At 48.0% G+C, this 25,109-nt stretch overlaps 1 protein-coding gene across 1 annotated transcript in view; it reads left to right on the top strand.

The window, feature by feature from the left end:
* The window catches only part of PPIP5K1 (diphosphoinositol pentakisphosphate kinase 1), a 38,537-nt gene extending 15,463 nt beyond the window's left edge, over positions 1-23,074 (top strand). Inside the window, exons 21-30 of the mRNA XM_062501129.1 lie at positions 1,151-1,258; positions 2,373-2,489; positions 2,767-2,931; positions 4,038-4,128; positions 9,006-9,128; positions 12,708-12,770; positions 15,183-15,362; positions 20,076-20,213; positions 20,622-20,735; positions 21,347-23,074. Of these exons, the coding sequence (XP_062357113.1) occupies positions 1,151-1,258; positions 2,373-2,489; positions 2,767-2,931; positions 4,038-4,128; positions 9,006-9,128; positions 12,708-12,770; positions 15,183-15,362; positions 20,076-20,213; positions 20,622-20,735; positions 21,347-22,038 (1,791 nt within the window). The 3' untranslated portion in view covers positions 22,039-23,074. The remainder of the gene's footprint in view (positions 1-1,150; positions 1,259-2,372; positions 2,490-2,766; positions 2,932-4,037; positions 4,129-9,005; positions 9,129-12,707; positions 12,771-15,182; positions 15,363-20,075; positions 20,214-20,621; positions 20,736-21,346) is intronic.
* Positions 23,075-25,109: the final 2,035 nt, after the last annotated feature.

The raw sequence follows: 25,109 nt of genomic DNA on the forward strand, positions 1-25,109 counted from the left end.
TGCACAGAGATGTGTTTTCTCCAGGATCTGTCCTGCTAGTTTCAGGTGAGCAGACCACTTACCTGTCTAGGAGAATAGCAGTATGAGGCAATGGGGAGGAGTGAATTTCTTCCTTCCTGCTTCCTTCAACTCTTTATTTTAAGAGCTTGGTCCTTTTTCTATAAGTCAATAAAATCAGTTTTTCTACAGAGGAAGTGACTTGATGTTGCAAATTCACAGGATGTGCTCTCTACTAGAGAGGCAGATGACTCGTTTTTAGGGATTAATTCATCCAACTCACCCTTCACTTGCCCTCTCTTTCACCTGCTTCCTGAATGAATTGGCATGCAGACCCTGAGAAAAGCTCTGCTTTACTCTTCTCAGGAGGCTCTCTGATTTACCTTCACATTTTTAAGCATGGTCTGAAATGCTTCGAAAGTTTGAGTTTGCTTAGCAGGCATGATTTCTGGTGTCTGTGGCAGCTTAGCATATCTACAGACAGTGATCAGAAAAGTCACTCAGAAGCTCACTATATAATAGTAAGATGCTCCCTCATTCCCTGACTCAAATGCCCAAGGATGCTGTGTTGCTAGCACAGGGATATTGGGCTGCATCTGAGTTCTTTGTAGTGGAGGGTTCAGTTCATGTCCGTCAATGTGGTGATTCACTCCACAGCATCATGGGTGGCACTTCAGGTGTGACGATTTCCTGGCAGTGTTAGGGGGCAGTGAAGGGTGGGTTGCCCTGCTGTGCAGAGCCCAAGAGTTCAGCATGTCTCAGATTTTTCATTCAGCATCAGGTAAAAGCATTTCACTTGGTCCCTTATTTAGCACAGGTTCATCCCTTGTGCTCCTTCGTGTAGTTTGAGAATGGCTGTGTTTGGAACCTGCTGTGGGCTCTGCTTGTCTCCAGTCAGCGTGGCACAGAAGCTTGCAGCTCAGATCTGCACATGGGTGGTGTGGGCAGCTGTATCACCCCTCTGTGCAGCTGCTTCTCACTGCAAGCACCCCACCACATTGCAAGGTCATTCCTTCATGCAAGTTAAGCAAGGTGCTTTTGTCCTGACAATGTTACCTTGTGGAGAGAGGAACTCTCTCAGTCCCATTTCACTGAATGCTGCAAGGTGTCTGCTGTTGCTTATCCCATGCGACTGTTTATGTGTATGTATCAGGAAAACAAAGACCAGCAGTGGAAGAGAGCCATGGACTATTTGAGTGCTATCTCAGAGCTGAACTACATGACCCAGATTGTTATCATGCTCTACGAGGACAACAACAAGGTGAGGGACAGAGCAGTAGGACACAATGCTTCCTGCCCCTTTGCAAGGCATAGTCCTCAGAGACAAGTTCAGTTGGAAGTCTCTGACTTGAGCTGTTGCTGCTTGTGAACAAAGACCCATGGATCATTAACACAACTGCTAGTTTTTAGTTTACGTGGGAGGCAGTGACCCAGTTAATGCTTTTTATGTGTGAGCAGAATGTCACTCTAAGCAGTAATACCAAACTTATGTAATTAGTATGACTATTGTAAAGCATTTCCTAGTGCAAAATTATTTGCTATTTTTAAGTATTAATTGCAAGTGAACAGCAGGAAAAAATAGATAAAACTGAGTGATACTTGATTTGTACTTTTGTAATATATCTGGAAAGTATCCAGAAATTGCACATCCTTAATGCATGTTTTGTTCTAAAACCAAACTGCATGTCCTGATGATCAGACTTTGTGACTTGAGTCTGTGCTGCAGGAGGTTGTAGTGGTGAGGGAAGCAGTCCCTTACCCCACACCTTATGGAGTTAGAGCCTTGTATTCACAGAACTGGTGTGAGCTTCTAATGTTAGAAGTGATGCTTGTCAAAAAAACATGTGACTAGAGCTCTCATGAGTAGTGTGGATGTGTCAGTCAGTCAAGATGGGTTTATATGGGTTTACATCATTACTGCCAGATACCGTAAAATCTCTGGCTTCCTTAAAAAAAAGGTCAATGAAAAATTATTATTACAGAAAGTTACTTAAATCTTGGAACAGCCTGACTGAAGGTCCAGGAGGGACACAGTCTCCCCCTGTCCTGGCATGTGCTGGGTTTGCAGCAGGTTAGAAGGGGCTGGGGTTTAGGGGTGTGTGTATGTATATATAAATAGAACCCCATTCTGTTGTACTCTTCTGTGGCTGTTGTCCCAAAATAGCAACAGTCAGAATGCCTCAGCTGTGTGCTGTCCTTTTGGATGGGACAAACCTGGAGCCATTCTGTTCATGCTTGTTGCTTCTGCTTTCCTTCCAAGGGATGGGCCTGGGATGTGTGCTGGCCAGCATAGCATGGCGGGATCTTGGCCTGGACTGATGGTAGGATTAACTGGGTTTGTTTCTTTACCTATTCTCTGTGACATGTATTCACAGGACCCCTCTTCAGAGGAGCGTTTCCACGTGGAGCTGCATTTCAGCCCCGGTGTCAAAGGCTGTGAGGAGGACAGGAACATACCCACGGGGTTTGGCTTCCGGCCAGCCTCAGCAGAGGTAAGCAGACACCTGGGCAGGAGCTGCCAGCCCCAGGGGACACTTGGGCACTGTCCTCCTCTGTCTGGCCCTGCTGCAGAAGCTTCCTTGCTGGCCGTGCCCATGGGGAGCTGGCAGGGAGTGTCTGTGTCCCATTTGGGTTTGTCAGGGTGGTTGCTGAAACTGGGGGTGTCTCCTGAACTTGGCAGAGCAGGAGATGCAAGCCTGGAGTGGTGTGGGGCAGCATGGGCAAAGGCCACGTGGCTGTAGAACTTAGTGGAATGTTTCCTTACGGCAGAACGAGGACAAGAAGGCAGACCAAGGCAGCCTGGAGGACCTCTCGAGCGAGAAGGGCAGCGATGAGCCAGACCGTGCTCAGCAGAAGTCCCCACAGCCCTCTGAGCCAGTCAGCATCCAGCGAAGGTCACCACTGGTCAGGAGCCGGAAGACAGGATCCATGGAGGTAACCATGGTGCCCTTCCTTGTTCTTGCAAAGGCCTTTTGCTTCATTTTGGTTTCCTGGCATTTATTTTTTAACGTGCCAGGGTCTGAGTTGATTCTGGGAAAGGATCTGCAAAAGGTAAAGTAAAGAGGGATGTTGTCAAGAGACCTCTGAAACTCTTCCTCATTGAGGAAGGACAGGAACACAGGCCAGAGGAACTGATGATGAAGAGCTAGTAAGGAAATGCTTGAGAAACACAAGCATTATTTGTATTACATGCCCTAAAGAGACATTGGTGTAGCCAGTGTGAGATTACATGCAACCTCACCACCTTGCTGTGGTGACATCTTTGCCTTCTGTTAGGCTCCAGCCTTTGCCTTTCACAGAGGTAGCTCCATGTCTCATTCCTCCATCCCATCTAAGATCTCACACTGGCCAGGGGTTCACTGGGGGTATTCATGCAGGATGTTTAAACTGTCAGGGCTTAGAACTGTCCCATTCGCTGATCTGGTGAAGTAACAAAATTGATTTTACTGTTCTAACCTCTCTCCTTCCCAGGCTGTTCTGTGTAACAAGGACAATGTTACAGTCAGCAGGTGACTATTACTTTCAGAGTACTCTGGAACTGTCCTTCCTTTCAGAGGGATTTCATAGGCATTTCTGCTGTTGGTTTTCTGAACCAGAAAACAGCAGAGTTAAGGTTTGAGGTATTTGTCAGCTGTCTTCCATCGCTGTGTGTTACTCACAATGTCACCTCTGTGTGCAGCACTCAGAGGCTCTTTGTGATAGGTACATGGCTAAGTTAAAGGGAATATGATTTCTTGCTGCCAAAGAAGGAAGTCTGTGTCCTAGGGATCTCAGCAATAGTCTTGGGAGAATAGATGTTCACTACACAAATCCCATCATACTTTTCAAATATCCACTGTTCACATTCCAACAAAATCTTGAAATTAAAATTGAGCATTCACTGTCACAATGCTAGCATATGACTACCTTTGTGCTTCTTGAAAATGGTGATTTTAAGGAAGAGATATGCTTTTCTTTACCTTCAGTTGATGCATAAAGGCTTTTGATAGCAGTGGGTAACTTGGAGCATGATGCTGATTAATTACACTGTGTCTTTGCAGGTGCTGTCTGAGTCTTCTTCTAAATCAGGAGGTTATCGCCTCTTCAGCACTTATTCGAGGCAGTCTTCTGAGATGAAGCAAAGTGGATTAGGTACTGTACCTGACCTGTAACCAGCCTACTGACTTGTACGTCTCTATTTCCATGGGCATTAGTCTGTCTCCATGTACACATCTGGCTTGAGTTCTGTTTATGTCTCTGTGTATTTTGTGTCTTCTCTCAGTGTTACTGTTGAGAATACTGTAGAGTCTGTCTTAGTCAGTACCTTTTAGGTACAAACTTCTTCTTCAGCTGCTAGCAACAGAAGATGCTGCGCTTTTCATCCTTTCCAGTACAGGAACAGCAGGGCCAACTGCCTACCTTCAGGCTTGCCTCTGTTTCTCTGTTACTCTCATTTGTTACACTGTTTCTCAACATAGTAGGAAGAGATGATTTTAGGTGAGAGCTAGAGTGCTTTCCATTCTGCAAAACATCTGTTTGCATGCAAAGCTGTTCTTTGTATGAGACTGTTCTGTTTCTACCTTTGCTTGATGAAGATCTGTTGTATGGAATGGATGTGTCACATATGGAATGTTTGGTAGCTCTCAATGGAGCTGAAATCCCTGGTAAGCCATTCTTCTTGTGGTAGCCAGTAGAAGAGAATATTTCAGGGCACTTGACATTCTCTGTCCTTGGTTATTCCATTCCATGTAATCCTAACCTAAACTATATCTGAATAGTTGAAATGCTTCCTGAAATATTTTTGCAAAGGCAGAATTGCAGCAGTTCTGACTCATCATTCTGTTATATGGGCAACCTGCAGCCAAGAGACTTCTGAAAGGCCTGCTCATTTCTTTTCCACGTTTGAATGAGCAGCTTCTTTGGAATCTGATACTTACCAAGAAAAGAGAATTTTCTTCTGAGTGATTAGAAAGTATCCCTGGAGTCTGCCAGCTATGCTTCCAGCCAGCTGGAGAATTCTAAATAGGAATAGCTGATGTGTATTTTTTCACAAAGGGACAGTAGCCTTGGCCATGGTAATTTTTGATTGTGTTATTTCACTTATTTCTGCCTTTCCCAGTGCCACTGCAAGATTCAGTGAGCTGTGACAAATTGCTGTGCTTAGACTTGAAGAAACCTGTGGCTATTCTGTGAGTCCATATGGATGAATATGGGAATTTCTGAAATGGCACATAGTCAAGGAGGTGCATCTGCCTGGAGAATTACTGAGTACATGAAATGGTGCTGCAAACTGGTTTCACTGTTGGGATGGGTGACTACCAGAAGGCCTGTGCTTGGAAAGCACATATTACAGCCCTTGGACTACAGCCTTTTCCAGGTTTCTAAAGAATGCCTGTTTTGGCAATAGAGAAGACTGCTACTTTTCTATATGTTTGTACACTACTACCTTTTCTTCACAACAAAATCTGAAATACTATCCTGGCAGGTTTAATTTCAGAATCTTGCTTCATGCACCCTGCTGGGAATCTTGTGCTGGTTGCTCTCCCACCTGTGAAGTTCTGCCAGGACAAAACCTTGAGTAGAAACTGGTAGATCTGATCTGTGACATAGACCTCCAGCCCAGCCATCGTTCTCTGTAGAGTCTTGCAGGTATGGAAGGATTGAGCAGGAGATAACCAATTGTACCACACCAGCTTGCACAACACTTGATGATTAGGATATCTGTGTTTCTGTGAGGTTATTTTTCACCTGTGGCCTGCTATGAAGAACCATGCCTCTTTACCTGTACAAGTCAAGCTCTTTGAGGAATCTTCCTGATTCCTTTCCTGCTTGTTTTTTAGGAATCCAATTTCTTGCCCCCTTAGGATTTGAAATGTGTTCTCTCTCTCTCTTAAGAGATAATACAGAATTCTGGAAGCTTGAACTTTGGCTTTAATACTTGTCTCAGCAGCTGTCTTATGAGAGGGTTCATTCAGGCACTACCTGCTGTTTCTGAGTTTTCTGAAGCTGAGTGTGCCTCCTGTTGCCTGATCTTGTCAGTGCCTGGCTGTCATTATCTCTGAAAAATGGAATACCTGTCCTGGTGTAACCTCATATGTGTAGGCATACAGGAACAGAGAGCACGAGAGAGCTCCTGCCATAGCTGTATCCTGCTGCCATACTTTCCAGAATGGTGCCTTTACTGTAATTTAAAAAATGAAATTCCTCCTTTGAAAATAGGTGGCTTCAGCTTGCTTTCTCTGTGCTTTGGGGTGTGGCACATTTTTCTGGGCAGCATCAAGTGCATTGCTGTGGATTGTTTGCCATAGTGTATGTGCTTCTACCTTGAGAAGACTAGGGATGTTTCAGTACCTTTCTTTGCTTACAAGAACCCTTCAAAATGGAGTAAAATCACTGCTGGCTGTCTGAGCAGTAGAGGTGGTACGCTGCCAGTGGCACAAAGCTTTGTGCTGAGATTCCCAGGGGAAAACCAAGAATTGCTGTTTTTAAACATCTGACACATTGAATGAACATATGACAAATGCACAGTGAATATCCATCACATACAGTAATTTCTAGCACGTGTTGCTACATTTAAATCCAAATGGCCATTGTGTTCTTTAGGATATGTGTGTGTGGTTACTTTGGATACAGTGGTCTTCTGGATTTCACTGTAGACAATTGCTGTTATTCATAAAGTCATCTGTGTAAATTCTCTTCTGACTTAAGGGTACTAGCAAAATGCCTCTGTCTGCAGCAGGAGAGCAGAAACACTGGGGTATCCTTAGCTTAATGACTAACAGCACAAGGTTGGTCAAGATCTGCAATCCTAAAAGTCTGATGTTCCATTTTTACCTGCCAGTAAATGAATCTGTTGGGTGGTTTTTGTTGTTTGTTTTTAAACCATGGAAGAGCAGTTAGGAGAATCATCCTGTCTGATGCATGACGAAATTTCACTTGCACTCCGACAGATTCCGGTTCATGCTAAGTCAGCACTTTGCATTGATTTAAAGCATTAGGAGGAAACTTTCTAAGGCTTGTGTACCAGTGACCCTGCAGGCAAGAGTTCTTTTGTATCCAAGGACACGTATGTGCTAGTTTGTGCTGTGGAAAGCCACCAGTAGTATCGCAGTGGGGGAACAGCTGCAGTTCAGTGCTACACGGACCCTTTTGGTCACCCCAGGAGCAGATAAACTCAGATAGAAACTCGGTCTGAACTTATACAAGAACATTTCAGTGCTCAGGTTCTCTGTATTTTCTCCAAAGAAGCTCTGACTTAAGGATCTTTGCAGAAACAGAGCTGGGGTCCCAAAGAGCAATGAGTGGACATGAAGCAGCAATGTCTCTTCACACAAGGGAAGGCTGGCAGAATGTTAGGCTGCATCAGCTGGAGTACAACTGTCCAGCTGAGGTGTTTGGATCTTTCCATCTGTTCACCTCTTGTGAGTGCCTGATGCTCCGCTTTCCTGCCCTGGGCTCCCTGGGGCATGGAGGGTGTGTGTCAGGATTGTGAACCCACAGGGGGGCACTGGAAATGGATGGGAAACCTGGAGCACATGGTGTTGGAGGAGAAACTGAGAGCCATGCTTTCTCAGATTAGAACTTGTGGGAACTGGAGACCTTGGTGCTCTATCAGCACCTGAATAGGAGGTTGCAGAGGGGACAGAGACAAAATATCCCCAGAGCCCTGTGCTGGTTGGTGGAGAATCAACGAACACAAGTTGCAGCACAAGAGGTTCCAATTAGATAGGAGGAAAACATTTTTTCACCCACCATGAATGTGCCAGATGTTAGAGCAGGGACCCAGAGAGGTTGTGAAATTTCCTCTCTCGGAGGTATTGACCACTTGATTGGACAAACCCTAGTAAGCTGATCTGAGTTGGTCCTCTTGGGGTGTTGAGAAAAGCTTCAGGCTTCTTCCTACCTAAATCATGCTATGGTGCAGTATTTTAGAATCAAGAGCTGCTTCCAGTGTAGGCAGGATTTCTTTCACAGCAGTAACAGCTGCACTGTTCCATATAAATACTATTAGACAGTGTTGCAGATTTTTTGCCTTGGCAGACAAGGTGGAACCAGATCCATCTGCTTGTTTCTGGAAACCTTTTTTACTTAGGTGTAATGTTGGTTTGAGCAGTCCATATTCTTACTACAGAATGCAGCAGCAAGACCGTTTAGCAGAGAATTTACAGCTGATCAGTGGCTGTGTCTGGCCCATAATAAGGTTTTGTCTCGACTCACAATTGCTTTCCTCTGTCAGTTGAAAGAATCCTTCTTCAAGTGCCTGGTGTTCCCTAAATGTCACACAAAGTCAAGTCAGTCTTCAGAGCACTGTGCCTTGGAGAAGCAAAGCCAAAACCCCAGGAATGAGGCTGCTCTCCACCTTGCATGCCATGTTCCTTGACACTGGGTAGGCAAAGTTCCATGCTATGTGCACACCTGGTGCTTTGCAAGGCTTGTCCAGGGACCAATTGCTCCTGTGCTGGAGCAGTGAGACATGGTCCAGTAATGTCTGTCTGTGAAGTATGAGCTTGTGACGACAAACCCTCTGATCACAGCACTTTCTCTGCTTGTTTGACTGGAGATAAATCCTCACTGGCTAATCCACAGATCAGACAGTTCTTTCCTCTCCTCAGTGTCCTACACAAAAATGAGCCTTCCAAAGAGAAAGGGCGGAAGAGCAGAGCAATGAACCTCCATGACATGAACATCAGTAGTTTGGCATCCTCACTGTTCTGACATCGGTGTGTAGCTTTGCTGGCTGGAAGGGGTGAAGGTATTTCTCCCAGGTCAGGGCAAGAAAGCCAAATGGAAGTAAACCCCTGGATGGAGTTAGGAACTTTCCTGGTGCTGAGGTTTGGGCTACCTGCTCTGCATTTGGCACTGTGGAATTTAGAATGGAGAACACAGCCTCCCTGTGCTTCCAGGCATGGTGTTTTTTCCTGAAATTGCTTGTGAAGTGGCCAGTTCATTCTTCATCCTTTGACTAACCCTGCTTTTCTGTAGTTGCATGCAGTGGATATGTGTTACTAACACCTTCCCTGCCTTTCCAGGGTCACAGTGCACCGGGCTGTTTAGCACCACTGTGCTGGGAGGCTCCTCCAGTGCCCCCAACCTCCAGGACTACGCACGCAGCCATGGCAAAAAGTTTGCCAGCAGCCTGACATACAAAGACGGTATGTGTGTTCCCTGGCAGCAACGTGGTACTTCGTGGCCATTGGTGTCTCAAGATGTGCCTGTGGCACAGACTTAGACTACTGAAAACAGTGACAGGTGAATGTGTGTATTCACCACCTCTACGAGGATAAATTTTGCTGTATCCCAAGAAATCATGATCCTTTCTAGGACAGAAAGGGTCTGGCATTGTGAGAGGAGTTTCAGGCTGATGTGTGGTATTGCTGTGGTCTGATTTTGGTCTGATGTTTTAATAGTACTTGTTGTGAAGGGTGATTTATTGGTCCAGGTTGTCCAATAGGTTTGTCCTGGCAGGGAAAGTCTGGTTTCTGTGCAGCTATGTAAAAACTGCCAGGAAGGTCAGCAAGACAATCTGGTGAAGGCACTGGGGCCAAGGTTACAAACGTTGCTCTATGCCCATGGGTGCAGGTGCTGGAGCTGTACCCTGACCTGCCAGCAGCTCTTGGTGCCTTGTGCAGGGAGCAGTAGAGGGTTGTTTTTTGCAAGAAAGTTAGAGGCGCAGGGGCAGACTGAGATGTCCTGAGACAGCTGGAGGGTGTAATGCACAAGTGCAACTGTCCACAGTGATCCCAATAGGAAGGACACTCACTCAGACTCTTAAGTACTGATTCACATACCATTTGTTGGGACACTGATTTGAGGAGCTCCATGGGCAGGGTCTGCACAGCATACTCTGAAAAGGTTGGAAGTCCACCGAAGGTTTCTCAGCAGTTGAATGCATGGATTCAAACTTGTCTGTCTTGGATGTCTTATCTTTTTAATCAATACAGAATCTGTGTGCCTTTCTTATTTGGATCATAAGGAACATTAACATTGCTGGATTTCAAGGTGGGAAGAGGATTAAGGTAGTAGTTTGGGGATGACAGGAAGTTGGTTCATCTGGATTTTTGTCCAATTTTGAGGCAAGGGAAATGGCCTTGCAAATCAGAATGGAAAGATGTTGTCCAATTCTCAGCCTGTTGGAACTCTGTAAGTGCCAGTATGTACACTGTCTGCCTGTGCTTCTTTTTTTTGTGTGAGAGAAAATCGAGCTGGTTCTCGCCTCCTCGGGGCACTCCCCGGCACACAGTGGGCCGTGAATGACGGTGGCAGGGACAGTGAGGTGGGAGCGTTCTCAAACCCACCGTACCAGTCTGAGCTGCCTGAGGCAGTGAGTACTGTCTACTCACAGGTTGCAGAGTAAGCTGATGGTGTTTGGCACAAGACCGGGGTGTGAGTCATGGTGGAGCCTCTGAAAAGGCCAGCAAAAGCCCTAGTTGCTGTTCTTCCTGACTGCAAGGAATGGGAGCCCAAGGCAGCACTGATTCTCAGGGAAAAGCATCAGAGATTGTTCTGTGCCCAGTTGGGCATGGAGCAGACCTGCTCAGTCCTGGTGCTGACTGCCTGTCTCTGGAGGCTGTGTAGCAGGATGTGCCTGCAGCAGACTACTGGCATTCAAAGCCATGGAGTCCTGCTGCTTAAGCCTAAATTCACTGACAAGGTCTCTGTGTGCTGAGATGCAGTTGTACCCTTGAGTACCTAAAATGCAGACTTAGTTGACCAGCATGTGTCTAACAGAGCTTAGAATTATAAATAATATATATTATTTATAATATATAAAATAAATATATAAAAATAATATATATATTATAAATATAAATCTTGATGTTATACCTCTGTTTCCATGTTCCTTGGCATGCACTGGGACCCTGTGATGTCATGCCTTGCTGCAGTGAGGGCATTTGGAGGGGCTTGGGAAAACAAGGAGGCAGCAGGGCATTTAGCTTCTGGGGAAGGTAGTTTGGAACGTGAAATGAGCCCTTTGTGTGTTTCAGCTTAAATGAGCACTGTTGAAATGCTGAGCAATGGAATTGAATCCAAACATCACCACACTGGTTGCAGTCAGTGGCACTGTGACTACAGCAGACTCTTGGAGAACATTTGTTTCAAGACTTTTACCTGACTCTTTAGACTAATAACATTGAAAAGCAACACATTTTTGCACGGACTCTTGGATAGTTGTTCATGGCTGCGCTGCTTCAAGTTGCAGTGTGTGGCATATAGCACTTCACAAATATTAACTTGCCTTGTTCCAGGGAAGTTTCAAGGGCCCCTATTTCTGAAGTCTTTTTTGCTTGGAGCTGGAGGAGGGCTAAGGAACACTTCAGCAGAAAGTTTTCTCAACCTCAAGCTGAGGGAAGGTCCATGGATGGTTGTGATTTCAAGTTGACTTGCCTGAAGCCAGGGATCCAGTAAACTGGGTCAGTGCTATTTCAGTTGATGTGCCCTCAGGGCAAGGGGAGGTGTGGGTGGGATGGAGATGGTCACCAGCTGACTGCAGCTCCAGGGCTTAGACACTTCCAAGGGATTGCATGTGTAGAGAAGATTGTCATGCTGTTGTGGATTTTAAAGAAAGAAAAACAGTTTTCAGGGCTGGTACACTAGAGGAAATTTCAGTGGGAGTTGATTTAAATACATTATTTGGACAAGCCACTGTATGTAGCTGTAGGAGCACATTGGGAGTGTGGAGCATGTATTGGTGCACTGATGAGGGGGATAGACATACACACCCTGTGGGCTAGGGAGAGTGGACGCATGAAAGAGAAATAAAAGGGTTTTCTACTATTTCCTGAAAGTTTGCCAATAGCAGCAAAAAGTATGATGGCTGGGATTTCGCATCAAATCCCACATACAGATGGTCTGATCCAGGCAATTCTTTTTCATGGTAGCTGAGGAATTTTCAGTTTGGGAAAAAAAAATAATGTTTTCAGCCTTTTTATTTTTTTTGGTTTGTGTGTATGTGTGTGTGCATATGGAGCCTAATCCATGTCCTTTAAAGCTTATCTGTTAGCACCCCATTATATGCACAGTGTTTGTCCTTGCATGGTCTTTCTGATATGTGATTTGTATGGGAGAGCTTGGCCTGAGAGCTTGGCCTGGCCTGGGGCATGGCCAGGAGAAGCCTGAGGACCACTTTGACAGGTGTATCCCAAAGCTTCCCTTGTACTGAAATGTTTGGGGTAGAGAACTGTAGAGGCATGTCTTCATGCATCTTTTGCTTCTTCCCTACTCAGGTGATTTACCTTTAAATTCATTAATAGCTCTGTATAGCTTGCATTAAGAGGTTGTTTTGAACTGTACCTGTGCTGGAACTCTTTAGTCCATCTACAGAACAGTGTTTGTTTTCCTTGGGCACAGGTGAATCCTGAGAACAATCCTCCTGTGGTGCTGCTACTTGCTGGGATATGTGCTCTGGTGGCTGTGAGCATGGCCTGGCTGCATTCTGCACCGGACTGAGCCTGGTGTGTTGGGAAGGTGTGAGTTGCTGACTGAGGGATTGAGAGTGTGGCTGAGTGTGTAGTGTCAGGGAGACCCTGGCAGGGCAGTGCAAAGGCTGGGGAGATGCAGAATGGTTCAGTCAGACCCACAGGTGGAGGAGTGTCGGTGCTACAGCAGTGCCAGTGGGAGCAGCTGTTGTGGGGGTCAGGAAGGTGAACCTGAAAGTGTAATCAGATGTGTGAAGGTCGGGGCATCCTTTGAAGCAGGCTGTTAACTGAGATGATCTGTTTTTATTTCCTCAGAGCTCTTGTCTATGCCAGCCGTAAAACGATTTTCTGTGTCGTTTGCAAAGCATCCGACTAATGGTATGTTTGCTTTCTGGATTTGATGTTCCCTCACACTTCTAACCCCATGCTCATGTTCAGTTTTCTCTGCACATGTTCTCCTCTCAGACCTTCTTGTGGTTTTTTGTGTTTGTGTATCTGGTGTTCAACCATGTTTCACCTTCCTCCATTGTGTCCTTGTGACTGATGTGCTCACTCATACCCTGTTACTACTCAGTGGTGCCTCTGCTCTCCCATTAGGTGTTTTTGTTCCAGGTGAAAAGGCAAAAACCATGGCTCTGTGAGTGCCTTGCTAAAGCAGCCTTTAACTCCCTGGTGACATTAAGGCCTTTTGTCGTGCTCCCTTTTGGGAGGGTGGGGATCAGGGGGAGAATACCACTGGATTGGGGGCTGATGCCCACTCCGTATCATGAAGCATCTGCAGCTTAGGTCCTCAGTTTCTACACCGCAGATTTGTAGAATGGGAACAAGAATAACACCAGGACAGCTGTGTGTCACCTGGAAGGGCCTAGTGTATAGTGGGAAAGTAGGAAGTGCAGCTGGTGTTTCATGTCAGGAGTACTGGTAGCCTTATGGCCTGTGGTTCCTGTGGCTTCTCCAAGCATGGTGACACTGGCACAGGTAGGCTCACCTTTTCTGCAGACATTACCCTGTGAATTGTGGCTCTCCAGAGCTCTTACTTGTCTGTTGTTGGTGGATGGTGCTGGTTTGGGGGGAGGGGATGGGCATTGTGCTGCCTGGGGTGGCATCACCTGTTTCATCCCATCCTGCCTATATCTCTAGAAAGACTTGGTGACAAATGTCTGAAAGACCTTCTGCTGTTTCACTATCTCTGCTCCATGTTGCTCCTTACCTGACAACCAAAATGTGAGTCTGTGAGGTTATAGGCCACTAGCTCTGTTATAGCAGGTGCCTTGAACCAGTGTTTACTCTCCAACTCTTGCACAGATGCGTTTAACAAGGTTTCACAGCACCCCTCCTTTTTGCATGGCTCCTGCTGCTGAGACAAGTTGGAACCAAAGGAGGTCACTGAACACTGCCAAGTATTTGTGCCTGATGTGATCAAGGCAGCTTGTGAATATGAAGACATCCTGTTTGGTGTAATCTGGAAGATGAATGAAATTCAGAAGACTGTTCTGAAAATCAAAGTTTTGGGAAGGATGAAATGGGAAAGGGCAGCTCACTGTGGCTTTACTAGTTTCAAATAACCAGATGGAGCCTATTCTCTTGGTTTTGGTTTTCCAAGAGACCAGAGTGGCCAGCTGATTGGTTTGTCTGTATGTCTGGACACCATCAGAGCTCACATGGTGTATGTCAGCAGGGTGTGTTGTTCTATCTTGCCTGCAAAGGTTGTACCAAGTTTCAGCCTTTCCTAAGACATGCTATAGAGCAGTTGCCTCTGCTCCAAATATGATAGGGTGAAACCAGGCATCGTGTTTCTCCCAAAAACCCAATTAATATTTCTGATGGCAAAGTGCTTCTTAATCAAGAACAAAAAGACAGGGGTCCAACAGGTGAGAGCTCAAAGTCAGGGATATTTGGCCTAGGATTGGCACTGCTTTGAGCAGGAGGGATGTTTACCCCATGAACCTCTTAAAAACTGAATGCAAGAAGTATTCCTAGCTCGGAGTCTGGATTTTGTTTCTGGAGAGCTACCTCTGTGTGGTGAAATGGAATGGGTGAACCAGGGTAGTGGTCAAGCACAGCATCAGGCCAGATGGTTTATACCTTGGTCACACAAGTGTTGGGTGGGTGACATGAGTCCTGAAGCTGTGTGTAAGGAGAAGACATGCCTGCATGCTGGTGTCTTGTCTGCCGTGCCAGGATATCACAGAAGATTGCACAGGGCTGTTCTCAAAGACCGGGATAGTCAGTGCTTCTGTGCTCCCTCTGTTCTTCCGCACTCTCAGCACTCAGCTCTCAGTCAGACCCTGCTGTCCCTCAAGTCGCTTGCACAGCCTCTGCCCATTTGACGCTGGTCCTTTTGCTCTCTCTCTGTGCTGATGTGCCTGGCTGCGCTTGGATGCAGAACTCAAACGCTGTTGGCAGTCTGGATTTCTCGTCTCAGCTGTGGTAGGGCGACTCTGGCCCTGAGCCTCATCTTTGCATCTAGCCAAACCTGAACTGCATTGTCCTAAAATTGATTCACTTGTCAGACTTTCCCTTACAAAGATGAGCCCTTGCTACTCAGGCACTGCCCTGCACTGCAGCTGGGCAAAGCCTGTGCTGGGTGAGAGTCTGGTTTGCCCTGGTGTCACTGGGGGGACATAACTCTTAAGGGCATTCCTGACCTGTTCGCTGTGGGAGGGATTTGGCTTAGTGTGTGGTGTGGGTCCTTCTCACCCAGCAGCCCTGGTGCTGGCAGCTCCATCCCCACATCTCCACAGTTTCTCTGTCCCTCTCCTCTCACTCTCTATGGCCCCTTTCCTCCAGATGTGTTGGAGCACCAGCACGTTGCCCAGTTGCTACGCCGTTTTTCCTCTGACTGTGCCACGAGCCGGACCATCTGCTTGGATGCCACCCTAGCCCATCACCTGCAGCAGTGCTCCTACCACCTGCGCCTCTTCAGGAGCTGGCTGATCTCAGGGCAGGATGACTTGGAGTGTCTTTACGGTACTGCACGCTGCAGCTGCCTCTGTCCCATGCTCTTGTAGCTGAGCAGGGACCATTGTCTGCTTGAGAGTGCAAAGTATGCTTTGCTTCTAAAAACAGGAAAGTGTTTCCCTCACTGAATCCCCAAGGTCTCTGGGCTGCTGCAGCATCAAGCTGTGTGGGCTGTTGTACCAGCAGTTTTGGAGCCTTAGGCAGGAGCCTTTCCACACAGAGCCTCTGCTGCCCGTGTGGCTGTAACTGCTCTTTCCATCTTTGGCAATTGTTTGTTGCCTCCTTCCTTTAGCCAGGGTAAGCCCTTGAGCTCCCTTCAGGGTAGGTGCTGAGCTCCTATCCATGGGATGCCCTTCTGGCAGGATGCTCTGTGCAGGTCTTGGTGAGCTGCCACAGGGTGTCCCCTTAGTAATGGAGGAACCAAAGTGAGTAGTGAGAGTACAGGAGGAGATGAAGGAGGTGCTGCTGCTGGTCACAAGCTGAGTGAACTCGCTGTGGAAATTTTGGGGAAGTGAATGCTTGTGGGTGTGTTGTATCTAGAGAGACTGAGTTAAGAAAGGGTAGAGCTGAGCTTCTGTGTGGCTGCACTGCATGGCATCTTTCCTGTCTGATAGGGCCTCTCAGCGTGTCCTGTCTCTGATGGGAAGAGGTAGGCGACTTCAGCATTGAATCCAGATGTTATAAATCAAAGCTTGCTGCTGTTTCTCTGGAGTTTTTCAGCCTCTGTCACAGATGGGAAGTCTGGTGCATGGAGGCCTTGGTGCTTTGCACAACGGTGGAAAGATCGCCGCTCCCTCACTGAGACAGCTGGGGCTGGCTGCTGAGGTTTACCTGCACCATGGCAGCTGCTCGGAGCATGTGGCTTGCTGAACTGTGTGGTGTGATGCATGGACCCCTTTTCCATTCGGACCCACAGGTGGAAGGGGCACAGACAGTGCAGCCTTCCATGTAGTGAAGCAGCAGGACCTAGCATTTTCAGAGCCTGGAAGATGAGAACTTTTCTTACACTATCTGTTTTTCCTTGATAAGGCCCTTTCTATCAAGCAGGCAATTTGGAGACAGTTAGTTGCTTTTCACATGTAATTAGGACAATTCCTTGGTCTACTGGCAACAAATGCTAAAGAGAAGCAGAATTGCTTCAAGGAAAGAGATGCTGGATCACAACAAACTGCTCCAGAGCCAGGGCTGAGCTTTCCCTGCTGCAAGTCTTGGCCATGTTGGTGAGCTCGGGTGGGGAGAGGAAGAGAGCTCAGTGCTTTGGGCACAGCAGGCTGCCGGGAGGTGCATCCTGCCCCAACACAGCCGAACACAGGTGTTAGGTGCTCCTTATCTAATGCCTTACCAGCTCGGCAGCCATCCCAGCTGGAAACCAAATCTCCACCATCAAGTTCATGCTGTTTTCCCAGACCATCAGCAAGCCCACAGTTCACTGATGTGTTTGGGATTCCTGCTGAGGCTCTTCTCAGAGCAGACATAGTTGACAGCCCAGGTTTCTTTGTGAAAACTGCATTCTTCTGTCCTCTCTTGGCTTTCCACTGTACTTCTATCCACACAAAGGAATCATGAATTAGAAGATAGAATCGGTGAGTCAAAAGTATGAAGTTGGCATCCATAGTTGGAAAGATCAACAGTGGAGCCCTGAAGGAATGTCTGGGAACCTGTGTGGTCACAGCTGGGAAAAAGAGTAGTGTGAAGTAAGTTCATGTTGGTAATGAATCACACTGGTACTGGAGCCAAAGGTCAGCTGTGGACAGAGAGCAGCCCTGTGATGATGAGCAGGAAAGTAGTGGTGATGTCCAGTGAAAATAAATATAAATTACAAAGGGAAACAGCCCTAAACTCTTATATATAAAATAGTGGGCTCTGATCTGACCATCATCACTTGCAACAATGTGGAACAGGTAGAAATTTGCAAAATTAGAAATCTGGGAAGGATGTTTGTAATGGTGGTCTGAGTGGCCTGAAGGGAGGAGTGGGGGTCCACAGTTCTGTGTAGCTCCAGGAGATAGAAGGTTTCTAATGGAGTGAGTTGAGACACTTTGGACGAAAGTGGTTTTTTTTCCAAGCTCCATACCACAGTACCAGGGGATGTTGGGAGCTTAACTGAGTTCAAGGGGAGACAAGAATATGGAAGAGACACATGTTGTCCAGAGCAATTATGATCTGTGGGTGACTGATGTTTGGGATATGTGACTAGACAGTCACATGTGCTGTCTAGACTCATAACCCTTCATATACAATATACATGTGGCATGTTGGGAGTTTGTCCAAGAAAATAGGGGTGGACTGATCATGCATGTAAGAGAGGAGCCTGGGGAGTGCTTTTGTTTGTGCTGAGACTGTACAAGTGCTTCTTCACCCCAGAATTCTGGAGCTGGCATACAGAACACTGGCACACAGAACTTCCTCTGCGAGCTGCTGTTGGATGTTGGTACAAAATGGCTGGAATTCTGTTCAGTTTATTGTGCCATTGTCTGCATCACAGACTCCTGTCCTTTGGGCCTCAGGAAAGAGCTTGAGGAAGCATCAGCAGTACCTACATGGTCAGCACAGGGCAGCTGTCAGTCTGGGATGGTTCCTGTGGCTTTCTCTCACATTTTATTTTTCTTGCCCCTTCCCAAATGTGTTGGTTCTATGCTAACTGTGCATGGTGCAGCAGTGGTTGGAGCCTTCACTGGAGACATGTAGGGATTGTCATCCGTAGTGGTGGCTGCTACCTTAGCTGTGTTGTGGAGGCATGAGCCACTGTTGGCCTCTCCCCAGCAGCTCAGCAGGTCTAGGGAGGTGTGCAGGGAAGTGGAGTCCAATACACAAATGAGAGGGATTCTATGAACAAAGTACTCCTCCACCTTGAAAGAGGAAGCTTTGGCCATTTTACTCTGCTTGCGTGAGAGTGGAGCAGTGCCACAGCGCTGTGCAGAGTTGGATGAGCAACAACCTGGCACTTTGGGGATACAGGCATATCATTTCACATCAGCTGTGTGTCAGTGTCTAATGTTTCTTTTAATGCTGGACCTTTGATTTCCTCATTTTACTAGAGGGGAGCCCAAGCACTCAGATCCTCATTGATGCCCCTAATGTATCTTGTAGCAACATTGCTTTGCACTGACTTGTATTTAAACTTTCTTTTTTCTTTGGAGACCCCAGTACCTGAGCCAACTTTGGCCCCTCTCAAACCAGATTCTGTTGTGAAATGACATTAGCCTCAAACTGGGCTGCTCCATAACTATCACCCATGACTGTTTTAAGTTTTGCCCTCACCCTTTTCCTTTAGCTCTGTCTCCCAGGAGGCCTCTGAGAAAACAAAGAATGTACATTCTTCCTTGCTCAGCACTTCCACTCTCAGGACTTCTCAGCAACAGGCAGAAGAATATGGTCTTTCTCCTGTGTTTTACGTTTCTTCATCCTGGCCGAGGATTTGTTATCCTTCCTGTCTTGAATTATGTTTGTAGGCCCTTTGTGGCATAGGTAACCTCTGGAGGATTCTTTATTTCCACCAACTGTTATTTATTGCAGTGAACACCTTCAGGGCTCACGCTCCTTGCCTCTTGCAGAGCTGGATTAGGTTAGGGTATTGGAGCAGAGCCTGTCCTGGAGGTGACTGGAACAACTGTCTGCACTACACAGACAGGTGCTCCAGGGTTTCTCCTGTGGTGTTGCCAAGCTGCAGGGGTCAGTTTTATTCTGTCAGTGTGCTGGGCAGACATCCTGTCTCAGATTGCATCAAGAACTCTCTTACTTTTTGCATTTCAAAGTATTTTTCCTTCTCTAGAAACAAACACAGAAACAAACACAGTTCCTTTCCAGAGTATTTTTGAGGTCCTTGGAGGAGACTGGGGGAGGGGGGGGCGTGTCACAGAATGGGAACCCCAGCCCTGAGGAGTTGAGAGGCTTACTAAACTTGAGAGGTGCAGAGCAGGAGGCAGCCTCATTCTATATACCCAGGGACTCATCTGTTTCTTCCTTGCTCCTCTGACAGTTCAGGGTGGCTTGGTTCCACCAGGCATTTCCAGGAAGCTGGGATGAAAAGGAAGATACTTTGCTCTGATACTCTGCTGGCATGAGCAGCAAAGGATTTATGGTCGTGATGTAGCTTAGCTCTGAGCAAGTGTCTGTTACATGCTGAGATGCCTATTTCTGCTCATTCTGGGCTTGCTGACAGTGAAATCCAGTTAAGGGGACAAATAATTTAAATCATGACACAGCCTTTCCTTTGGACACAGCCTGTCAGGGGTGCACGGGGGGCTGCTGTGGCAGGGAGGTTCTGTGGCTCCCGGTGGCTGCTGCAGTGTGTGCTCCCTGCTGTGGGGAGAGGGGGCTGTGCCAGGCAGGGGTCACCAGCGGTGGGATCTCTTTAATGGAGATCTTGGCACCACTTCGATTCTGTTTGGCTTCCATAAGTGGGGGCACTGTGCCAAGCTCTGTGCCAAGTTCTCTGTCATGGCTGTGTATTTTAAGTGTCCCAGGCTCAGCAGCAAAAATGGCAGCTGCCACATACTTTTCCTTCTTTCCCATCCATGTGTACCCAGGTGCTTGCTTTCAGATTTGTTACTGCATGGGATTGCTTCGTGGTGATTTTCTTGGGCTAAAAGAGATGACCTGAGGCCTGAGTGTGCCTGTTGTTTGATTCCCAGAGTGCCCAGCTCCTTCAGCCATGAGTGCTCCTGCATGGATTTACCCTGCTGTTTCCTCTATTAATTTTCTGATTGGGTCTCTTTACAGGTTTTGAAGGCTGTTCCATGGTTCCCACCATTTATCCCCTGGAGACCCTGCACAACTCCCTGTCTTTGCGGCAGGTGAACGAGTTCCTGACAGCCGTGTGCAGGAGTTGCAGCGAATCACATGTCCAGTCCACCGCAGGTACTGCTCAGGTGGGCTTGTCTCTGGCAAGGCAAGGAGCACGCCTGGTCTTTTACATTCTCGGGACAGATCAGCCTGACAAGACTGGAGATAAGTGCAGTCCCTTGAGCCTGTTCCAGAGTGTTCTAGCCCAGGAATGAGCCATGGGACCCTGCTCAGAGCCATCCTAGTCCACTTACTTGACAAATAATCAGTCAGGTCTGTAGCTGATGAGTATGGTGATGAGGGCACAAACTCCAGCTTTGTAAATCTTAGCCTCGGATTCCCAGGAGCTGGTGGGCAGGCACAGCTCTGAATTGGCACTGGTCTTTAGCTCTTCCTGGAGCACCTGCTCATGACTGCTGGGCTACGAGGCATTCCTTGATGTTTGTCGGAATATTACTGATCTGTGTATTTTTTTTCTTGAAGCTTTGTTTGATTCAATGATTGGTAGCCAGATACCAGGAGACCCCTTTATGTCCCAGCGAATCCTGTCATCATCATCCTTGCCATTGCGCCAGCGCTCGGATAAGCCCCCTTGGTGTGAGTGTGCTCCCTTCTCAGTCAGGGGCAAATGTGATGGGGAGGGAGGAAAGTTTATGAAGCCAGCAAGGTCAGGAAACCAGTCTAGCTGAAAACAGTTGTTTAATTCTCTTCCTTTATTGGATTACATACAATCTAGGTATTTTTCTAGTTTTGCTTATTGTGCAATATAAGACAAGAATAAGCATTAGGAGAGAATCAATATTTCTTTCTCTAGTGTTGACTCTCTCTCAGCACTCAGGGACTGTGTGTGTCAGGAACCAGGAGGAGAAAACGGAAGCTGGGATTGTTCTATAATAATAAGGGAATTAAATAAATTGCTTTTCATTTTGAAGCCAAACACCACACTTCACATTTTGCGCTGTGACAACAGAATCCACTCTTAGCTGTATGCCAGCATAGCACTGGATTACAAGATGGAATTGTACTCTGTGTGCTTGGGTTTTCATCAGCTGAACTGCCATAAATGCCCAAGACCAGCTGCGAGCCCCTGACAGGTCACACAGCATGCAAACAGTCCCTCACCTCTTGGTTGTAGAACTGTGGGACTGTGACCGTTTGGGTGGGAAAATACCAGCTACATGTTTTAAGATTTTTCTTCCTCTTTGCAGACAGCAGTGGCCCCTCCAGTACCGTCTCCAGTGCAGGCCCATCCTCCCCAACTTCTGTGGACAACTGTGCTCGTTTCAGCTTCAATGAGAAACTTTCCATCAGCCCCCCAAAAAGTGAGGAGCAGCTGACTAGCCAGTCCCCTGAGCAGGAGAGTCGAGCTCCAGGCAGAGGGCTCGATGTGCAGGGGAGCATGTCTGGGATGCCAGTAGCAGAGCCAAGTGCCCCAGAGACCCTGGTCTGGAATAAGGGCCCAGAGCCAGGCAGGATCCTGGAGCTGTGCAAAAAGGAGCTGGCAGGGGAGGATGCTAACCCAGAAGAGAACAGCATGGGGGAGCTGGATGAAGAAAAAGCATCTGGGGAAATGTTCGAGCCAAGTAACAGAGGAAACCCAAAGCGTGGGGAAGGGTTTGACCTGAGGCTGGATGGGGAGTCAGCAAAGACAGGTGAGGGGTCTATCAGGGCAATGACTGGCCTGGATCAGTTGGGGCTGTCCAAGGAGATCCTGGTGCCCTGTGAAGAGGAGCTGCTGGGAGAGGTGTTGGATGCAGAGCATACAGGCAAGGCGCTGCTGGGGGACAGTGCTCTGTCAGACCAGCTTCTCTCTGGACACCTGTGCCAGGTGCAACCACTGCCTCCTGAGAAGAATGTGGAGGAACTGCAGCTGCTGTGTCAGAAGGATCAGCAAAATTAGTGGCTTACTGGACAGCACACTGCAAGCACTTCTAGCTGAAAGCAGCCCAATTTCCTGCATGGCACCTCACACAGCTGGTGGTCCATGGCAAAGAAGAAGCCACGTCCCAGGGCCACAGGACTCTGTGGTGTGGAAGAGACTGCTTTTCTCCCCCACAAGTCAGCTCTTGGCCATTCAGCAAGAATGTTTGCCTCATTAAATGAACAGCAATGCAGTCTTGGTACTGCCATGGCACCTCCATGGAGCAGGGACATGGTCCTGCGCTGATGTCCCACGGGCTTTGTGCTCACTGGGACAGCAGCATTAGAGGATTGGTACAGCCAAGGCTTTTAGGGTGGTAAGTCCAAAGGGGACAGGTCCTCCCTTGTGACTTCTTGGCCCACAGCCTTCAGACAAAGGCGTTCTGGGCCCAAATTAATCAGATCCATCACAACCACCAACCTCCTCTCTGTTACTTCCTTCCTCTCTCAATTCCCACTGCTGGCCACCAAAATCAGGTCCAGAGAGTCCATGGCAGGAAAACTCGCAGGAGCAGAAAGCATTCTGAATTGAGTGTGGAAGAGTAGTGAGGTCATCAGGTTTGACTGCCACTTGCAAGGAAACATCCCTTTGGCGTGGCGTTGGATGTTTCCCTGCTGGGCTGGGGCAGGCGGAAGCCTGGGGATCCAGCCTGAGAGAGGTGTGCAGGGAGATCACATAGTTTGGTTTTTTTCTTGTCCCCAAGGATCTGGCAGGGTACAGCTCTGAAGTCTTGGTGACAGATTGAAAGAAACTGCTATTTTGACAATTCAGGACTATTAGAAACCAAGGAGAAATCTTTATTATGTGTAAAATGAAAAGTATTTAATGGATATTTATGTAAATGCCTTGTGAGCACAAGCCTGAGGGCAAGATTGATACGGGTGTCCCTGCCGCATCCTGAGTGCTGGCCAGGGCTGTGCTTCCTACTCCTGTATTTATGGACAAGTCTGCGTGTCTGTCTGTAGCTAGGGTCTGTGTTTTTGTGAAGCTGTGCCCAAAGATCTCTATGCTGTGTTGTGACAATGTGTGTTCACAGTAAATCTATGCTGTGGGTCCAGTGTCTCTCTGTCTCTGATGCTGACTTGGCAGCAGTGTGCATGTGCCAAAGCTTGCAGGTGCCTGGAACAGTAAGCCCTGCTCACACTCTGTTGTCCTGGAAGAGTAGCTGTAGCTGCAGTCAGACCTGGAGTAAATGCACAGGCTCCAGGCCAGGAAAAAGCCTTTTTTTTTCTACATGGGAGAACTGGTCATACTGGGGAAGAGCTCCTGGGGGGGTTTGTGGTTAAATGGAGACGCTGGGATGGTGTGTTCAGCTCCTTTCACTTGCTCCACACCTTCCTGTCACTTCAAGGACATCCTGGGTGTTATGTCCTTTTCCTCATGTCCAGTAATCCCAAGATGCCAGTTTGGGCATGTAAGAAAGCTCATATTTACTTGCACTGGGAATGGAGCAGTCCAGAATGCAGCTGCCCAGAGTACAGCACTGGCTGGGGGGCACCCCAGCCCCCCTCCCAGCAGGCTGTGCCAGCCCTGCGCTGCTCTCCCTGCATTACAGATCTGCACAAACAGAGACCTTGACCATGGAGTTGGAGCCAACCCTGGCCCCAGTGCTGGCTGAGGGACCACAGGTGATTGAACAGCATGAGATTTCCCCTCGGGCACTGCCCACAGCCCTTGCCTTGCACCCTTGCACGGGCAGTGGCCTGTGGCACGTGCTGCCACCAGCATGGCTCCAGCTGCCACGTCCTTGCTGAGCACCAGCCATAATTCCTGCCAGGACCTGTGTGTTTCTATCGGGACAGTTCCTGGGCAGGGTGGTTGTCATGATGGGCCCAGCAGCACCTGCTGCAGGGTGTCATTGCTGAGAGGGGCATGGGGCAGGGCCCTGTGGGCTGGGGGTGTGGGTCTCAGGTGCCAACCCCTACAGAGCCTGATGCTTGTCACTGCACACCTTTGGGAAATGCACTGCAGTCACAGGACCTTGGTTAGCTGGAGTATGGCCAGAGACAGTGCTCATTTACCTGAAAAGTAGCTCTGTTTGGAAATAGTTCCTGGTTTATGGTAACAGTTCATGGTTCCTCCCATCAGCACCAGGCTTGGCAGCTGCCCTGTATGCTCCATCAGGCCCTGCACAAGCTGTGGTGTGCTCTGTGGCAATGGTGGCCTCTCTCCTGAGGACTGTAGCACAGAACCTGCTTTCTTTTTCCCCAGCATCCACCTGTGCCATTGTTTCCTTCTGAGGACAGACAGGCAGGAACAGAACTAACGGCATCAGCCTCTTCTGACTGTATTCCAGCACAGGCAGAGCAGCAGCGGTCCCACTTTTCAGATAAGTAGCTGAAAGAGCTGAAAGCGAGTTCCCTTGTTGGAGGTCAGGTCAGAGTTCTGCAGAAGCACAAAAGCCCAACTGCTGCAATGGGGTCAGGTGGCATGGAATCCCTGGTCCCATGCCAGCTGGTGTGCTGCTGCCACAGGGCCAGAGAAGGGCCAGAGACCCTTCCAGTTCGAAGAGTGCCAGTGGCGCTGGCACAGTTGCCATTCCCAAGAAGTGCAGGGACAGTCAGAGGGCTGCAATGGAATGCATGATTCAGGAATTGTGAGGAGTGATGGTGTTGCATGGCAGACAGGCCATGCCATGCTCCTCAGTGGATTATAAGGAGCTGCTTTTCCCCCTACAGCCTTTAGCCATTTGTGCAAGAGTCCCAGTATTTCCCCAGGAGGGACCCACTAGTCACCCTGCTGGGGCCAGGGGCGGGGGCTGGCTGTCCCAGGCCAGCTCTGTGGCCTTATGTGCATGTCCCTCTCCTGAGTCATAGGAAAGTTTAGCAGCTGCTGGTGAAGATGTGGTGTTGGTGGAAAAGCTAGAGCTCACCTAAGCTAGGAGGCATGGGAGGGTGGCACAGCAGTCGTGCCTGTGTGCTCCTGCCTACAAGCATGGGCTCACTGAAAGAACAGTTGGAAACCACTGGAGATGTTTGCAATTAATGTGGCTTTATTGTTAATGTGTTGGGCTCCTCTCTTGACAGCAGTTAGTAACAGAGTGTTTCACG

The sequence above is a fragment of the Cinclus cinclus genome, chromosome 13, assembly GCF_963662255.1.
Source record: "Cinclus cinclus chromosome 13, bCinCin1.1, whole genome shotgun sequence".
Lineage (NCBI taxonomy): Eukaryota > Metazoa > Chordata > Aves > Passeriformes > Cinclidae > Cinclus > Cinclus cinclus.